This window comes from Tyto alba, unplaced genomic scaffold (assembly GCF_018691265.1).
Source record: "Tyto alba isolate M040663 unplaced genomic scaffold, T.alba_DEE_v4.0 Super-Scaffold_6, whole genome shotgun sequence".
NCBI lineage: Eukaryota > Metazoa > Chordata > Aves > Strigiformes > Tytonidae > Tyto > Tyto alba.
This window is the reverse complement of record NW_024881327.1, coordinates 23,016,467-23,039,247: the sequence shown is the minus strand read 5'-3', so window position 1 is coordinate 23,039,247 and position 22,781 is coordinate 23,016,467. Positions and strand designations below refer to the sequence as shown.

The 22,781-nt window shown below is 38.2% G+C and overlaps 3 protein-coding genes across 6 annotated transcripts in view; 1 reads left to right on the top strand and 2 right to left on the bottom strand.

Annotated features, from left to right (window-relative positions):
• CNOT7 (CCR4-NOT transcription complex subunit 7) overlaps positions 1 to 334 on the bottom strand; it is a 20,715-nt gene extending 20,381 nt beyond the window's left edge. Inside the window, exon 1 of the mRNA XM_042808281.1 lies at positions 239 to 334. The gene's annotated coding sequence lies outside the window, so the exon portion shown is untranslated. The remainder of the gene's footprint in view (positions 1 to 238) is intronic.
• Positions 61 to 22,433, top strand: VPS37A (VPS37A subunit of ESCRT-I). 3 transcript variants are annotated; one of them, XM_042808276.1, is made up of 12 exons: positions 61 to 295; positions 4,234 to 4,308; positions 5,196 to 5,310; positions 6,220 to 6,320; positions 7,262 to 7,478; positions 8,524 to 8,594; positions 10,779 to 10,906; positions 10,997 to 11,055; positions 11,147 to 11,215; positions 13,198 to 13,341; positions 14,055 to 14,135; positions 22,324 to 22,433. In XM_042808276.1, the coding sequence occupies exons 1-11, from the start codon at positions 180 to 182 to the stop codon at positions 14,133 to 14,135; spliced, it is 1,176 nt and encodes a 391-aa protein (XP_042664210.1). In that variant the 5' UTR covers positions 61 to 179; the 3' UTR covers positions 22,324 to 22,433. The 3 variants fall into 3 exon arrangements, with proteins under 3 accessions (XP_042664210.1, XP_042664209.1, XP_042664211.1); XM_042808275.1 differs by lacking the exon at positions 22,324 to 22,433 and adding an exon at positions 14,379 to 15,112; XM_042808277.1 differs by lacking the exons at positions 61 to 295; positions 22,324 to 22,433 and adding exons at positions 406 to 455; positions 14,379 to 15,112.
• MTMR7 (myotubularin related protein 7) overlaps positions 19,346 to 22,781 on the bottom strand; it is a 48,999-nt gene continuing 45,563 nt past the window's right edge. For both annotated transcript variants that reach the window (XM_042808274.1, XM_042808273.1), the window contains one exon: positions 19,346 to 22,781. In XM_042808274.1, coding sequence (XP_042664208.1) covers positions 22,422 to 22,781 — 360 coding nt within the window. In that variant the 3' untranslated portion in view covers positions 19,346 to 22,421.

Sequence of the window (22,781 nt, the reverse complement as noted above, 5' to 3'; positions counted from 1 at the left end):
TGACGTCGCCTGCGTCACCGCCGTGGTGGGCGGGGCGCTGCCGGTCGGCACCGGGGCGGGGGGGGGGGAAGGGAAGGGAAAGGGAGGGGAGGCGGGGCTGGCGCCAGGGAGCGAGGCCGGGCCGCGGAGCCGCCGGTGCCCCCCCCCCGCCCCGCCCCGCCCCGCGCCCCCCGGGGAGGATGAACTGGCTGTTCCCCCTCGCTAAAGGCGGCGGCGGTTCCTCCGCGCCCGCCCTCACCAGCCTCCAGCAGCAGAAGCAGCGGCAGATCGAGTCCCTGCGCGGCGCCCATGCCTCGTGAGTGGCCGCAGCCGGGCGGGGCGGCGGAGGGGGGGGGGTGTCCTGTGTCGCCCGACGCGGGCCCGTTGCCGCTCGGGGCCGCTGTGGGCCCGCGCCTCGGGAGGGTGCCGTGTGTCCCCGCACGCACGCCCGCCCGTGGACGTGACTTCGCCCCGGGGTGGGTCCCAAACACCGCGGTGGTTTTGGAGCGGGGGGGCGGGGGGGGGGGGGGGGAGAGGGGCGGGTGCATGGCTGGAGGAGAGTGGGCAGCAGGCCCACGGCGGGGAGAAGCCCGTGTGGACGGCGGGGTGGGAGGTTGCGCTTGGAAACCGAAAGCAAGATTCGCCGTTCTGGGTGGGGAGGGGGAGGGGGTGTGTTCGTCCCTGCCGGCCGCGGGTGTGTCGGGGGGGCTCGGCCGGGGAATCGGGCGCAGATTGACGTGCCCGGTTACACCCGTGGCTTGGCCGGAAAGTCAGCTGAAGTATTTAATGGGTTTGAAAGTCGACGAAGAGGTGCAGATTGCGTGTGTTGGAATAAAACCCTCTTTCTGGAAGCTGGCTGTAGGAGCGTAGTTCTTTAAAAGCTAGGAACGAAACACCACGGTATAAAGGAGCTGTGCGTCTTATCAACAGGGGCATAGGAGCCCTCCGGGCTCTACAAACTTTTCCTGCTATACAGTGCTAACTTGCTAATAAACTGACTGCTTCTGAGTCATTTGTTTTATCTGGGCGCTCACCAGAGGCAGGTGTCTTTTTCCTGTTCAACAGCCACGCTTTTTACAGCAAAACACTATCCTTTATCAGGTGATACTCTTAGCTTGTCAATATGCTGATCGGTTTTGCCTAAACCTTAGGCTTTTAAAAGTGTTTATTTTTTAAAAGGATATCCACGTTCCATATATTTCAAATTATATTTTCAGTGAACACATTAGTGTTCATTCATGCTTCCAAGGATGTCTGTTGAAGGGGAATGGTAGATGCCTCCAAAACGATCCAGAAAAAGGAAGGAGAATGTTTTCTGCTATGTCAGACTGAGACTAGGAGTGGAAGAGATACTTACCGTATTTCCCAGTTTAGTAATTGCAGATGGCTCACCATCCTAACATTTTAAATTATCACATAGGAAACGTGACAGTATTTGTTAACTATTGTTGCTTGCTTAAATCTGTTCAGAGCCAATTTTGCAAATATTTTTGAAAGACAGTTCACTTTTCTAAGGATCTGTGTCTTTGGGTATGAAGCAGTTTATGTAACTAGTTTTTGTTGGACTGGCCTTCCTTAGCCTTTTATTCCTACCTTTTTTTCTCTACCAGGGAGATGAGCTCACCCCAAGTTAAGTCCTCAAAAAAGGTGATCAGTTTTTGTCAAAGTCAGCTTACTGAACAGGTTTACTACCTGTTTGTGCAGGCACGGGTTCAAGCCTAGTCAGACAGGGAATGGACCCTGCAGCCAGGGATGGAGATGAGGGGTAGGGAGATGATGGCTACTCAGATGTAACTTCACAGCCATGTAAGCTAGCCTACCTGATCTCTCTTGACTGTTGGTGTAAAGAAACAAAAATTAGTCAAGCAAAGCAGTAAATTCTGGCAGAGTGTACAGTTTTCATAAGAGATACTTATTACTGAGTAAATTTGAATAACAGTGCATCAAATTCCATGTTTTTTAAAAAGGTATATGCACTTTTGCAAGAACTTGAAAGTGGAAAGGTTTTTTGTGTGGGACTGATGTGTTTGCTTATGGACTCGATAGCAGCACAGATCTGTAGGATAGGAATATGTATTAAGCAGTGCAACAGCATTGTTTCCTAAGTAATGATTAAATAAATGAGAAAATAAATAAATAAATAAAATAAATAAATAAATAAATAAAAGAAATAAATAAAAAAAAAATAGAGTTTATTTTGTCTGAGAAGTATAATTTGTCTTCTCATTAATTGATGTGTATCCCAGCTGTTCCTCACTGAAATGCTTAAAATAAAAGTCTCAGCACAGTGTAGTTACCTGAGTTAGCTTTGTCTTAGGTCATAAAAGCCCAGGTATATGTGATCTTAATTTCATTAAAGTAGCTAGTCTTCCTTTTCAGGATCCTTCACAGGGTAGGAGCTAGAAATCAAGTTTTTGCGTTTAAAAGACAGTTTTCTTACATTTCCTGTTGTTCTAACCAAAGTTAAGAATGTGTCATTTTTCCAGTGTACCCATTCTCACTTGGGGAAGGGACAGCTAAGTTTACCGATTCGAGGTTTTGCTTGAAGGAGGTTATAACTGTTTGAACTGCTCATTGAGATTCTGGATTTCTCATTTCTTTCTCCCTGTTCTCTTCTTCCTCAGTTCCTATAGGTTGTGCACGTGAGTGGAGCATAATTATATACTGTTCTCAGAAGGATTTTGTAGCAGGCTATTAAAAGGTGTGACACACGATCACAGGGCAGGAAGGCACGTGAGAGATTCCATCCTTTGGTTAAGAATAAGGAGATTCTGATTTTGGTGTGTGGTGTATCACGGTAGGGCCCTAAACTCTTAATTTGAGTTCTCCTCTGCTGAAGGTATCTGATACTTTCTTCAAACAGCATGTGATTTCACAGGGAGAAAGCAGATACTGAGTTGTTTGTGACAGGAATAAGGTTGAGCTCAAAAAGCAAGGTGCACAGCTAGGTTTGTATCATACTCCATTTATTCCTGAAGCTCTGGAAACTATGAGGTTTAAGTTCTATGTGCAAATACTGCTTTGGAGGGATAGAAAAACACCCCTTGCACTACACATAGCATACATTTGCAGGTAATGCGTTTTGGGTCTTTTGAGGAAGTAACTGTATGGAGTGTAGCTGGAGGTGGATGCGGGGGCATTTCTGAAGTTGGGTGCAAAGAGGCTTTCTGGGAACACCCAGCTGCCATTACTCCCAGTTACAGCTGTGTTCCCCTCCCTTTATAAGGGAGCCTTAGAGAGGTGAGGGAGAAGAATATTATTAACCAGGTGCAGGCAGGAAAAATACAGGGAAGAGGAATCGGTCCGCTTTTTAAGTTTGTTTTGATTGAGGCATTATAAAATGAAGCTAATTTTCTGACCCCCTTTCTCTCCCAATCCCAGTTTAGGTATGTTAATATTGTGCAGAAATTCTGCCTCTGAGCTGTCTTCCTCCTCATCCACATTCTTTGGGATGCCATCTTTCAAAACCGTCTTGTTGTGCATAAACATTGTAGAGTGCTTTGAGTATTGAAAACAACTTCCTATTAATGCAGCTGATTTAAAGATTTTTCTCAGTAACTTACCTGTTACAAGAAAAGCAAATTTGGATTCAGTCTTACCAGATTTCATAAGATACGTATTTCTTCACTCGGTGCTTTCAGAGGGGGACTGTGTCCTGAGCTGGATTACAGAGCTTTACATTATTGCAAGTAGCTCTTCTGCACATACTTCTTGAAAATATCTGTGCAAGTGTATAGAACTTGGTGCATGTGGGAAAAAAACCTACTATTAAATAGTAAGCTAATCTATTAAGGAAGAAGGCCTAGTGTAATATATGTTCTAAATATTGATCTGTAGGCGGTGTTGCAGAGCAATACTTAGTTGTGAATCAACTGTAATGCCTTGGCAAAATAAATATCAGATAAAATCCAGTACATCAAAAAATCACTGATGTCTTAAATGAAGTCACTAAGTACAGAAAAATCACTTGAGATTGTTGTCAGATCAGTGAGTAGCACAATTTCTCCTATTGTATTTCCATTGCTTGTGATCACATAATGAGGTTTAAAAGTTGAATCTAATATTTTTTTGTTTAATCATAACGTTCAATGTAGCATTCTGAAGCATATTAACTTCCTCCAGCGTTTTCAATTTTATTCTTACAAAGCTTTTCAAAACTAAGTTAAATACGCAGGTCTGAGGTCATGCCTTTTTTAATACTTTAAGATGTTATATTGACCATGAATTGGATGCTAACAATTTCTTCTTTAACAGCATTGCAGAAATTCAGAAAGATGTGGAATATCGACTGCCATTCACTGTAAACAACTTGACAATTAATATTAACATGTAAGTAGAGTGAGATATCTCTATGCACATCTTGAATATTAAAATTGTTCTCAAAAAAAAGTAGTAATAGAACATAAGTGGCTCCCATCTCATGACTAATTTCAGGAACTATAACCTGGATTTCCATTAGTAATTGTAGAGATATGAGCAAAACTAGTTCTATACAAGATGCAGGTGCTCACCTGAAAGCAAAACTAAATTTTGCTATGCTCAGCTCCTAAGATACCTGGATGGTTTTAGTTGAAGGTAAGTAGGAGAAAATGCTTGAGGGTTTCTGATGACTTTGAATCCCCTGCAACTGAAAATAAACTCAAATTAGTAATTTTCTAATCTGGTGTAATTCATAACTCTTACCCCAGTCAAGATTCTGGATCATGATTTAAGTGATTTGTTGTAATGTTTCCTGTGAGTTTGCTCTGGAGGGTGATTTTTGCTCTGGCAAATATTGATGGTATTCTATTCACAAGTTTTTTATTACTTCAGCCTGATAACTTGCCTTGTATTCTTGCAAGTTACACTGCATTGTCTTTGTAGTGATAAGATTTGTATTAGTAAATTTTCTCATTATGATAAAGCTTTTTTTTTGTCCATGTATCATGTTTTTTTGGCCCTGTATCAGATGTAATTGCTTCATTGTTTTTTCTACAATTTTGCTCAGTAAATGCTTTCTTCAGTTCCGTGGAAGTCTGGTATTCTAATCTGTCTGACTTCCAATTTTGTACCTGAATAATCCTTTTGTGTGCTTCATTTACTCTGTATTTTGCCATAACTCTTCGCATAGAAAAGTAAGTTTGTGTAATTAATAGTACTTTTTCTTTGCATAAGAAGCTTTCTTATGCAAACTTTATGGGATGTAGCTGTAATAATGATTATGCTTGTGTTTGCAGCTTGCTTCCACCTCAGTTTCCTCAGGAAAAACCAGTCATCAGTGTTTTCCCACCTGTGAGACATCATTTAATGGACAAGCAGGGAGTATATGTGACCAGTCCATTAATAAGTAATGTATGTATAATTTGTAGCTTCACATATATCTACTGTTACTAGCAATTTTAATACATGTCACACTAGATTATTGATAATACTTCTGGTAAAAAAGGCTGGTACACACCCTAATCCCTCTCAAACTGTATTTTGAGGGTTCTGAAAAGAAAAATTCCATAGTATTCAATATTATTCTGTATTATCAGTATTACTCTTTTACTGCTACCATTACTGAGTTGAATATTCCATATATCTAAAACTATTTTAAGTTATGATGGCTTAGAAAGTTCCGACCACTTTTATTGTTAGTACCAATAGCACAATTTTTGTTTCTCTACAGTGTATTCCAAATAAGGGTGAAGGATGTTTTAAGACTGTTTTATAACATAGTTCTTTCTACTCTAATCCTATTGGAAAGATGTCAAGATTTTAGCTCTAATATTCAGGATTTTAATATGCTGTTCTTTGTTTGGTTCCCCACCCCCCTTTTCTCTGCCAACAAGGATATGGTAGTTTTAGGGGGGGGGCGGGGCGGGTGGGACACGGACATACACGTTACAACTTTTTCAGAGTGTAATTAATGCTTTTTGTCTCAAATCTTGATTATTACTTTCTTCCTTTGTTTTCCCAAATGTTACTTGGTAACTAAGGTGGGTTTTTTTGTTGTTAATCAGGAACATTGTACTTGATTGATTCTCCATTGATAGTGGAATACACAAAAGACTTTTAGTTTTTCTTCAGTTCTGGGTGGCTTTATCACTTTATTTGGAGCTTATGTATACACAGTTTACATTAGCTGATACGTCTCTGAAATGCCCACACAGCAGTGCTGTAAGCTATAATAAACGTCAAGTTCAGTACATGTTGGAATTGTTGGATTCCAGGCATAATTTTTCTTCTGCGTTGAGTTTGGGTTTTTGTTTTTACCAGTTTACAATGCACTCGGATCTTGGAAAAATTATTCAAAGTTTACTGGATGAGTTTTGGAAGAATCCTCCAGTTCTGGCTCCTAGCTCAACGTCATTTCCATAGTAAGTATCTATAAACATGATGAATGGAACTATGTGTATTCACTTACATTTTTAAAAAAGAAATTAAACCAAATATTATTAAGGCAGGAAAAGGAATATTGTAGTGGATATATCAGGATACATAGATTCTTTGCCCTTGCACAATTTCATTTGCTCGCTTGATGTCATGATTGTTTTGAGAAGGAACACTAGATTTCGTTGGAGTTACTGTATCAACATGCTGATGTAACTTTATGTGCTTCTGTTTTCTTGAAAAAGAGTGTTTACATTATCAGATAAAATCTTGAACTTGCTGCAGATCATGATCTAAGCAGTTGTGTTCACATTCTGTTCATAATCTCACAGGCTTAAAGGCAGCTTCTGCGCAACAGTGCAGCAGAAATTGTGCAATTTAAATAATTTTATTAAATATGCAGACTGGTCTGAGACATTACAAGTTTATTGGTACAACTGTTATGCTCATGGCTGACAATCATACTGGGTTTAGATGCAGCTGCAGTTGTGAATTTTTAAAAAATCATTCATGGTATTTGGAACTAATTATGTGTGTGTTGCCCAAGCCATTAAAAGCTATACCATAAATAAGGACTAATGTACAACACAGATGAATTTCTCAGGACTTTTAGGTGGAAACAGTTTAAATCTATGCTCTCAAATTTTTGAGAAGTAGTTTTCTTACCATTAAGAGTATGAATATGTATTTGGCTACTCTGCAAGAATATAGTTTAATGGAGTTGTATATTATGTTGCAGTACAAGACAAAGTAGACTTACTATGTTGGAAGTAACTGAGAACAGAAAATGCAGAGTTTATGGTCATTTACAAATTCAGTATTATGTCCTGTATGTGATCTAGTAATTATCATTCAAATGATAATGAAGCCGAGAATTGTGCTATAAGCAGCTGGTTACACCTGGTTGTGGATTTTTGTTTGTTTTCAGCCTTTTCAACAAACCAGCTGGAATGCCTCCGTATGCTCCTCAGGGGTTTCCATTTCTTCCTCCATTCCCACCTCAAGAAACAAATCGAACAATAGCAGCTGTGCCCGTTGCTGAATCAGTTTCTTCAAGCTACACTACAGACAAGCCCGCTGCTCCCTCTTACGGCTTGATTGCTGATCTGCCACTACCTGTTCCAACAGCAGAAGCAGTGCTTCAGGTCTGTGTGCTGAGTTTTGCTGCTTAAGCTGTCAGACACTGGCTATAAATTCCCTCAAGGGCACACAGGGCATTGCTGCAAAGCTCAAGGGAACAGTCTGAGTGACTGTACTTCACTGTTTTGCTGGTGCTAGGAAGATGAAACTGTCATTCTGGCTTTGATGAGAAGTTTTCTAGAACAAACTTGAAGTCAGAGCAACAAGTTTGTCTTTCTGAGTTTCAGATAACTAATGATATGCTTAATATCTTTGAAAATGCTATTTTTTTGGAGCTGTGCTCCTCCATAGTGCAGCTTGTGACTGTTTCTTCAGCCACAGAAAATGAGATCCTTTATATGGGATTTCTTGCCCGGAACCTATCCAGTGACAACAACGTGCAGTCTCAAGCCTTTATGGGTAGAGTATTTCTCGTTTTCACACTTAAAATAGCTTCTCTTCACAGATCTTTTATATGTATACTCACAAACTCCCTCTCACTGATGCACTCAGGAAGCATTAATTTGAACGTCCTCCAAAAACTTTATATCTAAATGTTTAGTCTTTCGTCAAATCTTGTCTTTAGAAATGAAAGCTTTCTTAATCTTGGAGGATACTTCTGGCTTTGTAGAGTTTAAAAATTACACATTTTTATGAAGATGAACTTTTTTCCTTTTCTAAAAACTTTTTTCCCCAAGGGATTATAGCTTTTAAAACCTCATGAAAGAGATCAAAATGTGAATCTCTTTCTCTGTTCTCACTTCCCTGAGTTGTACTCCTGTGTGTTTCCTGGGTCATCCAACAGTTGTCAAATGGAGGACATAGCAAGACAGAATTACTTTCCTCCAAAATTGACTCATCTTTATGCCATGCCACCCCAAATATCCCCAAGTATTTTGTTGCCCTGATGGAGTAGAGATGTCTTCTGTTTGGAGACTGGTGCTACTGCTTCTTATTGCTTTTCCTACTTTTCTTGTTGCTGGCAGATACTCCTCTCCAGTTTCGGATAAATCAGGTTAAATATGAAGAAATTTTCAAAAATCTATTAAGCATTTCTAAATTTCCATTTAGGCTGGCCAGAATGGATTTACTTACAAGATGCCTGATGTTCCTGATACATTTCCAGAACTCTCAGAACTAAGGTAAATTTTCAGAAGGTAGCAAGGCTTTCCATAGCGATTCAAAGGCAATTACTGCTGGTCTGTATCTGATTTTGGTCAAATGTCTATATACATCACTGAAAGGATTTTGTAGAAATTGTAAATAGGAGAAATACCACTTACCAAAATTGTAGAGTCAGAAAGTAAGCAACTTTGTATTCAAATGTGCTGCTTGTTTAGGGTTTTCTCAGCAGGAACAATACTTTAGGATCCAACACCAAGAAAAAGAGCATTTACTTTTACTTTTCCTAGCTATCAGTGTTCTGCTGTCTTCAGGGGCCTCGCCAGGGACTTGATTTCTACTAATACAACAAGCATAACTTCCGAAGGAGGAGAGGGAAATGGACTTGAGACTGGTTCACAAATTACATTCTCTTAACTTTGAAAGGACTGTAGCGCAGGGTAAACAGTGGCCTACTTTGTGAACAGCTCAGCTTGTGTAGGGGGTTTGCGTTAGATAAATCCAGATGGTAAATGTGCCGGCTGTCCCAGTGCAAATCAATTCCACATCTCCATACTTCACAGACATATTACACAAATATTTTAATCAAAAGCATATCTTGTCACAATTAAAAAAAAAATTGTATTAGTTATTGTTCCTATCAGCTTGCTCAGATCTAATGAGACAACCTCCTTGATTCAACCTGGGATTGAATAGATTAAAAATTAGCTATTAATTCTGAAAAGGTCTTAGGAGATCAGTTTCTTTCTGATCTCACATCATTATGGTGATGTCATTGTTTAGTGATTGAAAACTGTCCTTTCAAAAATGAAAAGACCTTTTGTGAGAAGGACTTCTGGGTTTTTTGTTTTGTTTTTTTTTTTTTCATTTCCCTTGACACCTGCATAGAGCATGTTTAATTTAGCTAAATCAGCTATAAATTGTAGCAGAAAGTTGGGGGATTTGGGAGGAAGTGTAATTTGCTTGTTTAAACAAAACATTCTAATCAAGTTTGGTCTTTCCAGGAAGATCAGAATAAAATTCCATTATTCTGGTGGTAGTTGAATTAAATCACAAATGGTATTACAGATGTTCAGGGTAGTTCTGTTGTGTGTAGGTGGCAAGATTTTTGGTAGCTGGGGGGCTGCATTGGTGGCCTTTATGAGAAGGGGCAGTAAGCTGCTCCTATACCAGGTGCAGCCAGCTGGGCAGCAGACCCACTGCAGGACAGCTGAGTCAATCGGTGAAGTGTGTGGTGCCTCTAATCAAAGCACATTTTAGAAAGGGCAAATGCTGTAGAGGCAGTGAGGATTGAGGGGAGAGGTGGAAGAGTGTGAGAATCCCACAAACACCAAGATCAGAGAAGAAGCGGGGGGAGGAGGTGCTTGAAGTGTCAGAGCAGATATTCATCTGCAGCGTATGGAAGTTTTGGAAAAGACCACAGCAGAACAGGTATTTCCCTGTAGCCCATGGAGAAGACTGTGCTGGAGCAGATATCCACACTGCAGTCCGTGGAGGACGGACCCCACATTGGAGCAGGCAGATGTGCTCTGAGGGAAACTGCAGCCCACGGAGAGGGACCCATGCTGGAACAGGGGGAAAGTGTGAGGAGGAAGGAGCAGCAGGGATAACTGTTACAGACTGGCTTCAATGCCTGGAATTCCCCCTGCTCCCCACGTTGCTTGGGGCAGGGGGAGGTAGAGGAGTTGGGAATGAAAAAGTGGAGCCTAGGGAGAAAGGGGGTGAGGTGTTTTGGGTTTTTATCTTTCTCACCATCTGACTCTTACTATAATTGGCAATAAATTATTTTTTCCCAAGTTGAGTGTGTTTTGCCTGTGATGGTAATTGGTACCTGATCTCCCTGTCTTGATCTCAACCCACAAACTTTTCCTCTGTATCCTGTTGACAAGGGGGACTGAGAGAACAGCTGGGTGGGCACCTGGTAGCTGGCCAAGTCAACCCACTATAGTAACAAAAAACACTTTTTAGGAAGTAAGACTTGAAATGAGAGATACTTTTTAAACACACTGCTTTTTAAGATCACTGCTGCAAATAGTAGAGCCCACAGTTCAGGAGAAAGGGGAAAATTAAATTGTGGTCAAGTGTTGTATATCTGTACAGTCCCAAAAAGTGCCTCAACCTTCTTACTTTTTACAGAAATTAGTAAATCTACACATAATGTTTGCTGATAGATTTAAATCTGCTTTCTTTCTGTTTGAATATAGTATAGCGCAGCTGACCAATATGAACGAGCAAGAGGAAGTGTTACTGGAACAGTTCATGACTCTACCACAGCTGAAGCAAGTCATTACTGATAGAGATGAGCTGGTGAAGAGCGTTGAAGAGCTGGCAAGTAAGATGTCAAAACATTAACATCTGTGGCTGTGTTCTGCGAACTGAATCCTTTAAAAAAAAAAGTAGTAATAGTGACTTTATTTCACAGAAAAAAACTTGTTGCTGGAGCCTAGTCTCGAGGCAAAAAGACAGATGGTGTTGGATAAAGTAAGTGAACAAAACAATCTTTTTCAGAAATATTAGTTGTAATATTCTGTTTTCTTCGGGGGGAAAACATTCTTTTTCTTCTTCCTTCCAGTATGAGCAACTCACACAGATGAAAGCAGCATTTGAAAAAAAGATGCAAAGACAGCATGAACTTAATGAGGTATAATTTCTATATCATATTATCCTTTAAGAATACTTCTGAACAAACTGAATGTTTTATTTCTATCTCCATGAAGAGTATTATTCTGGTTAAATTCTACTGTATATGAAATAGATTCACATCAAGTATGAAATAAAATGGGATGAAGTGCCAAACAGTTTGAAAGCAAAACAGTGTTATGATTGCACTACTGTTTTTTTGAATGGGTGTTGTTTTTTTTTTTGTTTTTAACCCTGCAATAAAAGTAAAGTTGGAAGAAGGGAGCATGGCAATCGTTTAGACCTGTTCTTAAGTACAATCCTGGGTCAAACCAGTTGTAAGAACAATGATTTTTAAAGAAATTGTTTAAGTAATGGTACCAATTTAACAGAATGAGCTTGGAAAACTGTATCAGATGAAAATGATTAAACCCATTGCTTTAGAAACTTGAATTCTGTGATTTACTGGGTATGCTTACTTTAGGCAACATGTTATATGCGCTGTCAAACTGCACATTCTACAGCGCAAATAGGCTAAAGTCATCATTTCAGAAAGCAGTTTGGGGAAGAATATTTTAGTATATTTACCAGGATATGCATTGAAGATGTAAGTTGTCATAAACCAATTTCTGCACTGAAATCTTCATTATTTGCAAGACTTTTCACCTGAGAATACAACAGTCCATCAAAATAACATGCATAGTACCCGAATTTCAAAATGCCCAAAAAGTAACAAAATGCAAAATAACAAGGAAAAAGTTACATGACAGCAAACTGAATGGTTTCACAGGTGTTCTAAATGAATTAAATGTTTCCTCACCTAAAAATCAGAATAGTCTGACTCCTAATGCTTCCTTTGTGTGATGTAAATTGGCTTTAAAGTGGGCAGAGGTAGTTGGCATTGAGAAACACTATTTCTATAAGAAACCACTTAAGAACAGGAGATACTACCCCTCTGCTATATTACCTTTTCTTTTTTCTAAGTTAGATTTGCTGGTTCAATTTAGTGATGGTTAGGAGGCTGAGGGTTGGGGAGTAGCAGATGGATTTTTGTGCTGGTTTTCCACATATGCTGTATCTTCATGTATTGAAGTTCATTGTGCACTACCTGGTATCTCGTGTTATCACTCCTTTAGATTTCAATACAAGTCTTTCTATTTATACTGTGGGTGAATTTTAGTAATCTTTTATTAGAGAAAACTCTCCTTATGTTACACAAGATTAATTTAACAGGAAATTTCTGGTTACATTACAGTTTTACAGTACATAAGTAAAATATTCTTCATGGAGTAGATGAAGTGTAGTCCAAGCATCTAAAATCTATAAATACCTTAATTTTGCAGTTCTGGCTCTGTACAAACTTCTACTGAAGATGTGAATCACATTCTGATGAACTGCCCAAACATATTAGAGGAAAAATAAATTATGTGCAATAAACAGAAATAAGGTTCAAGGTTTAGAAGAACAGAAGAATGAGTATACTGGTTTAGATTAGCAGCCCATCTACTTCTTGAGTAGGTGCTTTTTCCTTTCCTGTCTTCCCCTCCACGGTTATTTCAGAGATATTTAATAGCTGAACAGCAAGTGCTTTTTTACCTTTTTATACTTCTCAGGTTCACTACTGAGTGTCAAAAGTAGATTCTATTGAAGACACCTGAAACGCTAGTTCTACTCGGAAATCAGGTGTTTGAGCACCTATCAGATTTCCAAGTGGGATGCTTTCTACAGTGTAGGGTAGAAGTTGAAAAGCTTTACACATTTGTGAGAGTGATTGTGAACCAAGGCCTAAACCAGCATCACTTCTCGCATCGAATCCTTTCTAGTTTAACAAGCTATGCTGTTTCTTGGAGATGAAGCTTCATCTGTTTGCTTAGGCATTTATGTAATAATAATAATAATGCTCTATTCACATATTCTGTATTTATATAGTCATTTATCTTTCTTCTTGGAAATATAGGTTTTGATCGACAGTTTAATATTACATGGGAGTTTTTATTTTCTTAGAGTTGCAGTCCAAGTGCTCTGCAAGCCAGACTTAAAGTAGCTGCTCATGAAGCTGAAGAGGAATCTGACACTATTGCAGAAGACTTCTTGGAAGGCAAAACAGAAATAGATGACTTTCTTAGTAGTTTCATGGAAAAGAGAACGGTGTGTAATACACAAATCATTCTAATCTGAGAGATACACAACACAAAATGAATATATTTAAGACTTAGAGTTTGAGCGGTCCTGTGATACAGAACAGTGCTTTAGTAAGCTCCCACGGAAGAAAATACATCCCTAAGTGGCTTTAGTCTGTTTAGGATGTAACTTGCATTCTGAAGGCATGTATTTTTAAGGTGGGAGTGCAAAGGACTCCTGCATTAGACCCAAGCTGTGTTGCTGCAGATATTTTTGTGTCACTTTCTTCTGTATAGATATAGGGAAGATAACCACATGGAAAATTTTAAATTTGGTAAGTCAGCATAGAGTGATGTGTTATATTAACCTTAATGTTTAATTTATTAAATTTCTTTAATTGTTCCGTTGATGGCTATCACCGAACAAGTAACTGAGGTTCAAAAACTACCGTTCTTGCTCATGCTGTGACAAGAACAATTTACTGGGTAGTGCACCTTCCTTTAAAGATGCCTGATAAATGCATTTTGTAACATAGGAAACAATTATCTTGTAAGCAGTTGTGGATGCAATAATGTTAGAATATAGATAGTTGTCTAGCCTGAAGCTTGGAAGGGAAGTGGTTCACATGGGTTTTCCTTTTTTAAAGATCCTGCAAAGTAGCTAAATTGTTAGAGAAACTATAGCATGAGTTATAAAAAAATTCCTTTCAGAATTTACCTTTCCTGTGTCTTGTTTTGTAGCTCTGCCATTGTAGACGAGCCAAAGAGGAAAAACTTCAACAGGCAATAGCAGTGCACAGCCAATTTCATGCTCCGCTATAGGTAAACTGCTATTTTAATATTTGTGGTGACATATATATATATTTTTTTTTTATTTTTTATTTTTTTTTACAATTTATCTCATCGTGACACAGAAATTGCTAACTGGAAATGGATATGCTACAGTACTTAGTGTTCTAATAATGCTTTTGTGGAAATCAAGTATGTACTGTATCTGTTAGTTGTATTTAAAGCATAACTTCTGGAGGAGTTAAAATATCTAATTATGGAAATTTGTCTTTACAGACTTCCTGCAAACTACACCTGCCAAGAGAACGAGTGAAAAACCCAATAAAGCACACTTTTTAATAACTATTATTTGCAAATAAGCATTTCATCTTATATGGTTGTATTTATAGAAGAGATTGTATACAGAGTTGGGATGGTTTTTGTATAAATTAGAATGTCTCTTTATATTCTCATTGTACTCAAGAATCCTTCTATTGCAATCTTTGCACTAATTTCTTGTATTTATTGTTGATAGTTCCTATTATATTTAAGTTCCTGCTGCTATACTCCATTCTTCAGAGTTTAAATACCTAAACATGTAATTTTGACTAGCTTTTTACATTTTTATAAAAACATAATTCATATCTTTTGTATTTTGAACTTTAAACATAGATTTGGCTTGATCTGTGGAGAGTTTGAGGTAAGTGGTGACAGGACTTTGGAAACTGAAGAAGTTAATAACTTGAGTTTGTCAGTGGATTCACAAGCTGTCTTTTCTTGAAGCCAAAATGTTTAAGAACAAGTTTTTTACTTTTAAGTAATAATACAAAACTAAGTATAGCCTGTATTGTGTTTTGGATAAATTGATTTGGATTAAGCAAAGGATGTGTTGGAACAAATTATACTGGAATCAAAGTAGAATAAATGATCTCTGCATAGATTTGGTATGTTGCTCAGTAGCACTGATGCACTTGGTTTCAGGAGTGGCTTGGTACGCAGCACTGTAATTAAACACAATTTTCATCTAACAATTTGATTTTCATATTTGTTTTTACTTAAAGGAAAAATAATCAGGTCACCTCCCAGTTCCTGTTTTTGTGCGGTATGAATATGTTCATCATGTGAGGACCTCAAAAGCACTTTACAAAAACTAGTAGCAGTTATTTTTTCCTAATTTTAAGGAAAGAAGAAACCAATTTGGCCGAAGTTGCATAGTGTGATATGTTAAGGGCAGTGATAGAATTTGGAAGTGAGTGTTAATTCTGCTCTTTAATCACTGAATCTTGCCTCTGGTGAGCTGACATTTTTTTAGGGTGGGGGGTATTTCTGGTGAGAAAGGATAGGACCAAGTGCAGTATTCTATAGGAGAAAAATACAGTCCCTAAATACATGCATGTGTTCTTTCTTGCTCTTGCAAAAAACCACATTCTTTTCTTAACCTTGTCAGTGCATTAGGTTTTCATGCAGACAGTCAAGTTACAGAAGAACAAAAGGTGTTGTACAGTTCTGAGAGATGAATAAGATAAAGCACTGATTGAGTAATGTATCAGGGACCCTGCTTCTTTCTTGGCAGGAAGCAATCTGGAGATAAACCTCTTAGCCAAGACACTACCTCCATGTTTACCTAGGTAGGGTCACATAACATCACAGATTCAAGTTTCAAACTAAAGCTCATCAGTCCAAGTGAGTACTTTTCTGTATCGCTAATCTTCAGTCAGTCCTAAACTTGATGCTCTACTGCCAAAATGTCATATCACATAAGTGCAAGAAGTCTGTTGCACAGTCTGGTGAATCTTCAAATGGGGCTTTAGCCTGAGCCCTGTCATACTCTACAATACTGTAGTTGTCTGTCTTACGCTACTGCCTTTCAGAGCGAGTAAATTATTCACTGGTATTTGATGGGATTTTTCTTTGTAAAGCTGGTCCAAATTCTGAGATTAGTTGTCCCAAGAAAATAGAACTGTGGTCCAAATCAAAGAAGATACTTAGGTGCCTGAAAAAAATAAACAGATTGTAAGTGCCATGATTAAGCAATAATTTTAGAATATCTTCTTCTAAAAAACATTTCTATTGACTCTGTATAATACTGTGTGTATATTGATAGCACTTCTGCTAATATGCTAACTAAAGCCCTAATTAAAAATGAGATTGTGTAGGTTTCCAAGTGGTTCTGGACTTGGATCTCTGAGTAGTGTGACTTCTGCAGCTCTGGAAAAGAGTTAGATTTAAGTCAACAGTGTTACCTTCTTGGCAAACCCCATCTATTTTTGTGCAGAGTGTACAAGTTGTTTTTAATGTTTTTATGAGTGTCTAGCTAACAGTCTTAAAGGCTAGACGCGCAATTCTGTACAGGGCTCACTTTTTGTTGTTTCTTCCTTGTAAGCAGAGAAAGGAACAGATAACCAAACATCTGGTGCTCTTCCTGATGTGGGCTAGTATCTTTATACGTTTTATAATGTCATGGAATGGCAGACTTCTGTCCTCATCTGCCACCTCCTGTTGAATTTTGTGGTGTATTACGGTGCTCTACTGTGACTGAACTCTAGCCAGGTCACCTTCAGGGGATTTACATCCCAAACCCGTACAAGTTCTTTTCCTCTTAAGTTATTTTATGAGCAAATTTACTAATTCAGGACTTCTCCATGGAGTCCTTCTGATGGTAGTAGAGGAGAGTCTAGGAGAAAATGTCACTGTTCAATGTAAGTTCTTAGAACAGTGTTTCTTTTTCAACGATATGAAAGTTTAAGGTCTTCTCTTTTCTCTCCTTTTTTTCTCATAGTGTTGTTCCTATTCTTAGATTTTTTTTTCCCCTATTTCTTAGCCCTTTCTGCAGTCACAAACCCATCCTCTAGAAAAGAACCACAGAAGTATCTTCAGCACTGGTGTACGGGTGTCCTGTCACTTGCAGGAATGACCGTGTTTCTGGCCTTTAAAGGACAAGCCGACCAGCAGCCAGTTTGTGGGGGTCTTTTCATTTTTTCTTTTTAGTCCTACACTGGTTGTACCAATGGGAACATTTTTCCTTAGATACTATCTTCATACTTTCACCAGAAGAGTTAGTAGAACACTGATAACACTGTCAGAGTTGGTTTTGGCCTCCAGCACACTGGTAGCATTGTTAAGTGCTTTCCTTATATTATTTTGCCAAAATGTGGTGTGTAATCCAGCTTTAAACAATTCCCTATGAAGTGTATGAGAATGGCAGCCGCTGCTAGATGCATATTCTAAAATACTTTGAAATGGGTCAGGTGAACTCAAGCAATCTGGAATAAAAGGCTACACAGAGTAACTTGTTTCTGGAGAGCCTTGCACCATGTCATGCTCATGGAAGCGTTCTGCCAAGTGGAAAAGTAAAATAAATGAGTAAGAAATACAAGAGTCAGGAGGTGGCTTGTACTTGGTGTTGTAGTAGTTTGGGGTGGGGGTACAGTCTGCATCGTAACTGATAACTGAGTCTGGATTTTGCCTAATTTTAATACCTGATCTTACTGCTAATTGTTTTCTATAGCTGAGTTTAGGCCTCTTGTTCTTCCCCGAGTCAAGTGACTACTTAAATCCAGAACTGAGTTCTCCATATAGCAGTTGTAACTGATGCTATTGCAAACCAGAAAAATTTTAAGCATGAAATCAAGTAGGTTTCATTTTAGGGTGATCTTGTATACAACTGATGTTAATGGTACATTCAGCTGGGGCTTATAGAATAAAGTTTTCCTAGATTTCATGGTGTATTTGATATGCCAGCTTTTCTGAAAGACAGATATTATCAGGTTTGTACAGCTGTGCTGGCCATCACTACAAGTAAGAGACTATAATAAAGTTAATTCTAAGCAGTATCTAATAATCTACTATAGTTCTGATATTTCTGCTGTACATACTGCTGCAGCTTTGCCGCTTTGGACCTTGACCAAATGTGGAAGTTAGAAATCTTTTAGTCTTGTTTCTGTCCCAGTTCTTCCTACTCCCTTTAAAGATTAGGATAAATCTTTCTAAAAGAGAGATTTAGGAGACATGCAGATAAAACTGAATTAAAACTCTGGCAACAAAGTTAAGTCAATTATCACAGCCTTATTGTATACATTATTCTGAACAGTAAGTACTGTAATGTGTTAAACTTACAAATAAAAGCTTTCAGATTTTTAATGTACCTTGTAATTGTCTAACTTACGGATAGAGTTGAGCATTGCAAGACAATTCCAACAGAATTGTGTTGGAAATAGATGCAGTAAGATACTCAAGGACGAACTTTTAGTCTTTGTATGTAGTGATTTGAGCTTTTCCTGTTTGACCTTTTCAACAGCCATAATTCTTGGAGCCACCTTTACTAAAAATGGGCTTTGAAAACCCATGTTCCATCTCTGGCTACTGCTTTTGTAAATGCCTTGTTTTGGTCAGATGCCTGTAGTGGTCAAATTTCTATGTAATAATAAACTACAAAGAAAGCTTTGTATATCAATAATGAGGAAATACCTTAACATAAAGAACTTCTTCATTCTTTCCAAAATGATTTATATAAAAAGACCACTACATTTTATTTTAAGATTTAACATGACTTGATTTGTTGGCTCCAGGTGCTTTACTGGAAATTTAAATATAAGTAAAGTTGAATGTTTATTTTGCCATTCCTTCTCATCGCCCCACTCTCTGGCAGTGGCTGGCCCCTCTGAATTCAGGGTTTGCTGTACCCCTGGCCCTAGACCTTTGGCACATTTTTAACTAGTCTTAGTACTGTGATGTTGACTTTTAACTTACCCCACCGCATGTTCCTCCCTTCCCAAATAAATTGTCAGTGGCTTACCTGTCCTTGGAGGATTTTTCAGTCACTGTGGTGTTTGCCTGTCTCTGCCCTACAGAGTATAAGGATGACCAGCCAACCTAAAAGTTACACTCAGCCTTCAGCCTATGTGCACCAGCAGCCCTTTGCCTCAGCTGTAACCTTTGTGATAACGTCTGTGTGCAGATCAGGGCAGTGTCCACATAAAAGCATCAAGTTAGCTGGTCAGCAGTAATGTAATATTCCTCTTCATTGCAAAGGGTACCTCCTTGTTGTTGATGGGTTGTAATTGTTAGTAGTTTGTGTCATCAAACATCTCTCATGCTATGTAAACTGCCGCTCTGGCTTGTTCCTTTCTTCAAAGAATGTGGTTCCCTGCCTTAGTGCTAATGTTACAAAGTTTTCCTTCCCTGCCTCCCTCCTTTTACTTATTTTGTTCTTTTTCTCTACTTTCTTTTAATGATATACTATGGTCTGAGTTGTGCCTGCCAACTTTTTAATTTTATTTCTCGGCTTTCTAAAATCCATTACCAGTTTACCACCTTTGTCTATGTCATGTATAGAGCTACCAGTTAAAGCATCTAGTGAATACATTTTCTTTCTGTTCTTTAAATGGTGATCTTTTGTAGAGAAAACTTCAGTTGTTTGATCCCATTGCCTTTGGTGTCCTGAGATGCCCATTTTCATACTAAAGACAGCATGAACCTTGTGAGGCTAAAATTATACCACAGAAATCTATAATGCTCTTCTAATCCTTTCTTTCCACCAGTTTAGTTATGTTCATTTGTGTCTTATTTCAAATTACAGTGGGCTTATGCCAGATTTGCAAGGATCTGCAGCAGAGGGGAGATCCCCACAAGGCTACAAGAAATCAGTATAGTTCATAGTGCTGTTTTCTCATCCTTTTTGTTTTTCATTCCCTAAAAAAAAAAAAAGAAGTGATACAGGAGTGTAACACACTCCCATATAATTAATTCAATTGACAGGAGCCTCAGTTTTCTTAGTTATCAGTTGTAGGTTCTTCCACAGTTTAAACTACTGGATTCAAGTATCGAAGTGTGGAAGATAGAAAAATCCCTTGATGTCAGTGACAGTGTCTCTTGAGTAAAGGAAAAAACGTATTACAAAAATCAGGAAAGCAAACCTTTGTTTTGTTTAGTGGTGCGAAATAACACTAAATAACCTAAGTGTTTATTTAAAAGTTTCTTAGCAGGATAATAATGCCACAAATACATACATTACAATGAAAACAGTAGCTAAGGCAAAATTCCAAGGACTGAAAGACACATTACAGAGGGCTGCTAAGTAAAGGCTTAATATGAAATGTTAATATATTAATATTTTAGTTGTAAAGCTAGTTACAAAGAGTTGCATAAGCGACACGAAGACAGTGCTTTGAATTTGCATATATTGTTCTGCATTTATTTCTAGACATGTCCAGTAGGACACACTACCGTCATAAACAATGTTACATTTTAATGATATACAACAATATCGCCCATTTTCCAACTCATTTTTAGGCAGAATATTTGTGTGTTTTGTTTTTCTTGCTGACGTTGCAGCATGTTTCTTTAGTTTGAGAAAACCCACTCAAAATCTCCTTTAATACCATCAATTTTACAGGCTACGTTTAAAACATGAAACATTTTTAAAAGTGCAATTAAAATGAGGGCTTTCATTTATTAAAAATTCATAAAGATTAAAACCTAGAAGGCTAGATTCTCAACAGAGTATAAATCATAGCTGTATTTATTTCAGTTGAGCTACAGTGATTTATCAAATTGAGGATCTGGCCTTTCCAGTATAACATTAAGATAAATCTGGCTGTTAGGAATTGAATTATTTGTTCAAAGACAGCAGGTCCCCTAAGAGGATATTAACAACACTGAAGTTTACCTACTCGTTTTTAATAACATAACTTTGTAGAACAGAATGAAAAGCCATTCCATAAAAGCAGACTGAATAATAAAATCTAAAGCTGCTAAATTGAGGTATATTTATATAATTTAATTCTGCCTGTAATTCTGCATTTAAAGGAGTAGTATGAAGTGCAATGAAAGTAAACTTATATTACTACAGCTTTGCTTTACTAGAGTGCAATACCACATTGTCTCCAAGCAGGTAAGAGCAGCCATATGAATTATATTTTTAACTGCTTGCTTTAATTGAATACAAAAAAAAAAAAAAAAAAAACAAACCTTGGAAGAATTACATCCTGACATGAAAGCCTGTTTAGCAAGTTTCAAAACATTCTAAATTTTTTTAAACACTTTTCAGTAGTTTACTTCTGTATCTATGGTTATGAGAGCTATTACTTCTACTCTTAAAAGTATGAAAATGCTTGAACAAATGAGATTAAGCTTTCTGTTGTGGTGAATCAGCCTTTTTCTTAAATTAACATTGCCATGGTCTGTTCAGGTTGGCAAATACTAAAAGGGAAATTTAGTGTGAGGATAAAAAAAAAAAAAACACCCTTGGTTGTGGTTAGGTTTATTTTGAACAATAAAATTTGGAAGAAATATTGTTTATAACAGTTCCTTTAAGGGCATAACCTTCCTTTAATTCTGAATTTGTAGTGATGCTTTCACAAGTGATTGCTATAAGTGATTTTGGATTCCCTATTCTCTCCACTGTGTATGTACCTTACTCCCACTCAAATATTTTCAAGTAAGAATCAAAATAGGCTGGAAAATTTGGGGTTTTATTACCTTTAAAATTTACACCTTTATATCATGTAGAGTAAGATACAAACAGTTGAACTTGAGAACAAAACAAAGAGGCTAGAGTGTACTGTCTAACGTACCTTTCATTATAAAGGGGTGCTTTACCACGAAGGCTGTGTAGTATACTCTGTTATATTCCATGATGTTCTGCTCACAGAAACTACTGAACTTTCAAGACTGGTTGAGAGCTGAGTACAAATGGAATGCATTCATGTGCAGCAGCAGCAGCAGCTGCTTGCTAAAGGGTATTTTCACATGATCAAAGCTTCATTTGTCCCCTAAGCAAGCATGTCCTTTTGTTAGTTTTCCGTAAAGGATTCTAGTAGGAGAATATGCAAAATAATTGTTGGAAATCAAACTTTAACACCTCCCGTGAAAAAAAGGTGAAGAATATACATAATATGTCTGAAGGCAAAAGAGCTCTACAAAAATAAGTTTTGACTGATTCACCAGTAAGGCTAAAACTAATGAATCTCCAGCCTTGTCCCTGTGTGTAAGCGAGTACTTTGGAATTTCACGTCTTTGGAGATGAACTATTATTTTGTACAATAAATAATTATGGAAATGTACAAAGTAAGGAGAAATTACACGCGGCATTGGTAATACAAATACCACACTGGGTTAACTAAACATAACAGCAGATAGTAGCTTTCTTTAGCATTATGTCTTAAAATTAATAATGGCTTGTTCTGCTTAGATCTTTACTTACACAATTGCACAGTTCCCTTTCTTTGGATTGTTTCTTTAGGCCACAGACCACTCCCTTTCTTCATCTGATGAAAAGCTGCCGTTCCAGACTGTGAAAGAGTCAACGTCACCCGGATCCTTGCTGTTTGTGAAGGTATTTCAGACTGCCAGAAACACAGCCTCGTCTGAATCCTTGCCACTGTCTTCACTAGGCAAGCAGCCACCCCCACTTGGGGACCTACAGCTTAAGTCCTCCACACCAGACTCCTGATCACTGTTCGCCGAGAGGTCAGGATCAGAGCTTTTCAGGTTGTCCTGTGTCAGAATCAGGGCTGAATCTTCTTCGTCCCCTTGTGAAGGACTCCGGGATGGGAATGATTTAAGATCATTGCTGTACTCCTGGGGAGTGTTAGCTAAGCTGTTGTTAGAAGTAGAAAGCCCTAACTGTTTGCTTCGGTCCTGTTGCTTACTCTTGACTTTATTATCATTTAATTGTGATTTCTGAAGATTTGCCAATCT

Bases quoted from the DNA above. Each gene is read 5' to 3' on its own strand.
- VPS37A (XM_042808276.1), top strand. From the start codon at position 180: ATGAACTGGCTGTTCCCCCTCGCTAAAGGCGGCGGCGGTTCCTCCGCG. The intron at 6,321-7,261 runs GTAAGTATCTAT...GTTTGTTTTCAG, and splicing joins AGCTCAACGTCATTTCCATA to CCTTTTCAACAAACCAGCTG. The intron at 11,216-13,197 runs GTATAATTTCTA...TTATTTTCTTAG, and splicing joins GACAGCATGAACTTAATGAG to AGTTGCAGTCCAAGTGCTCT.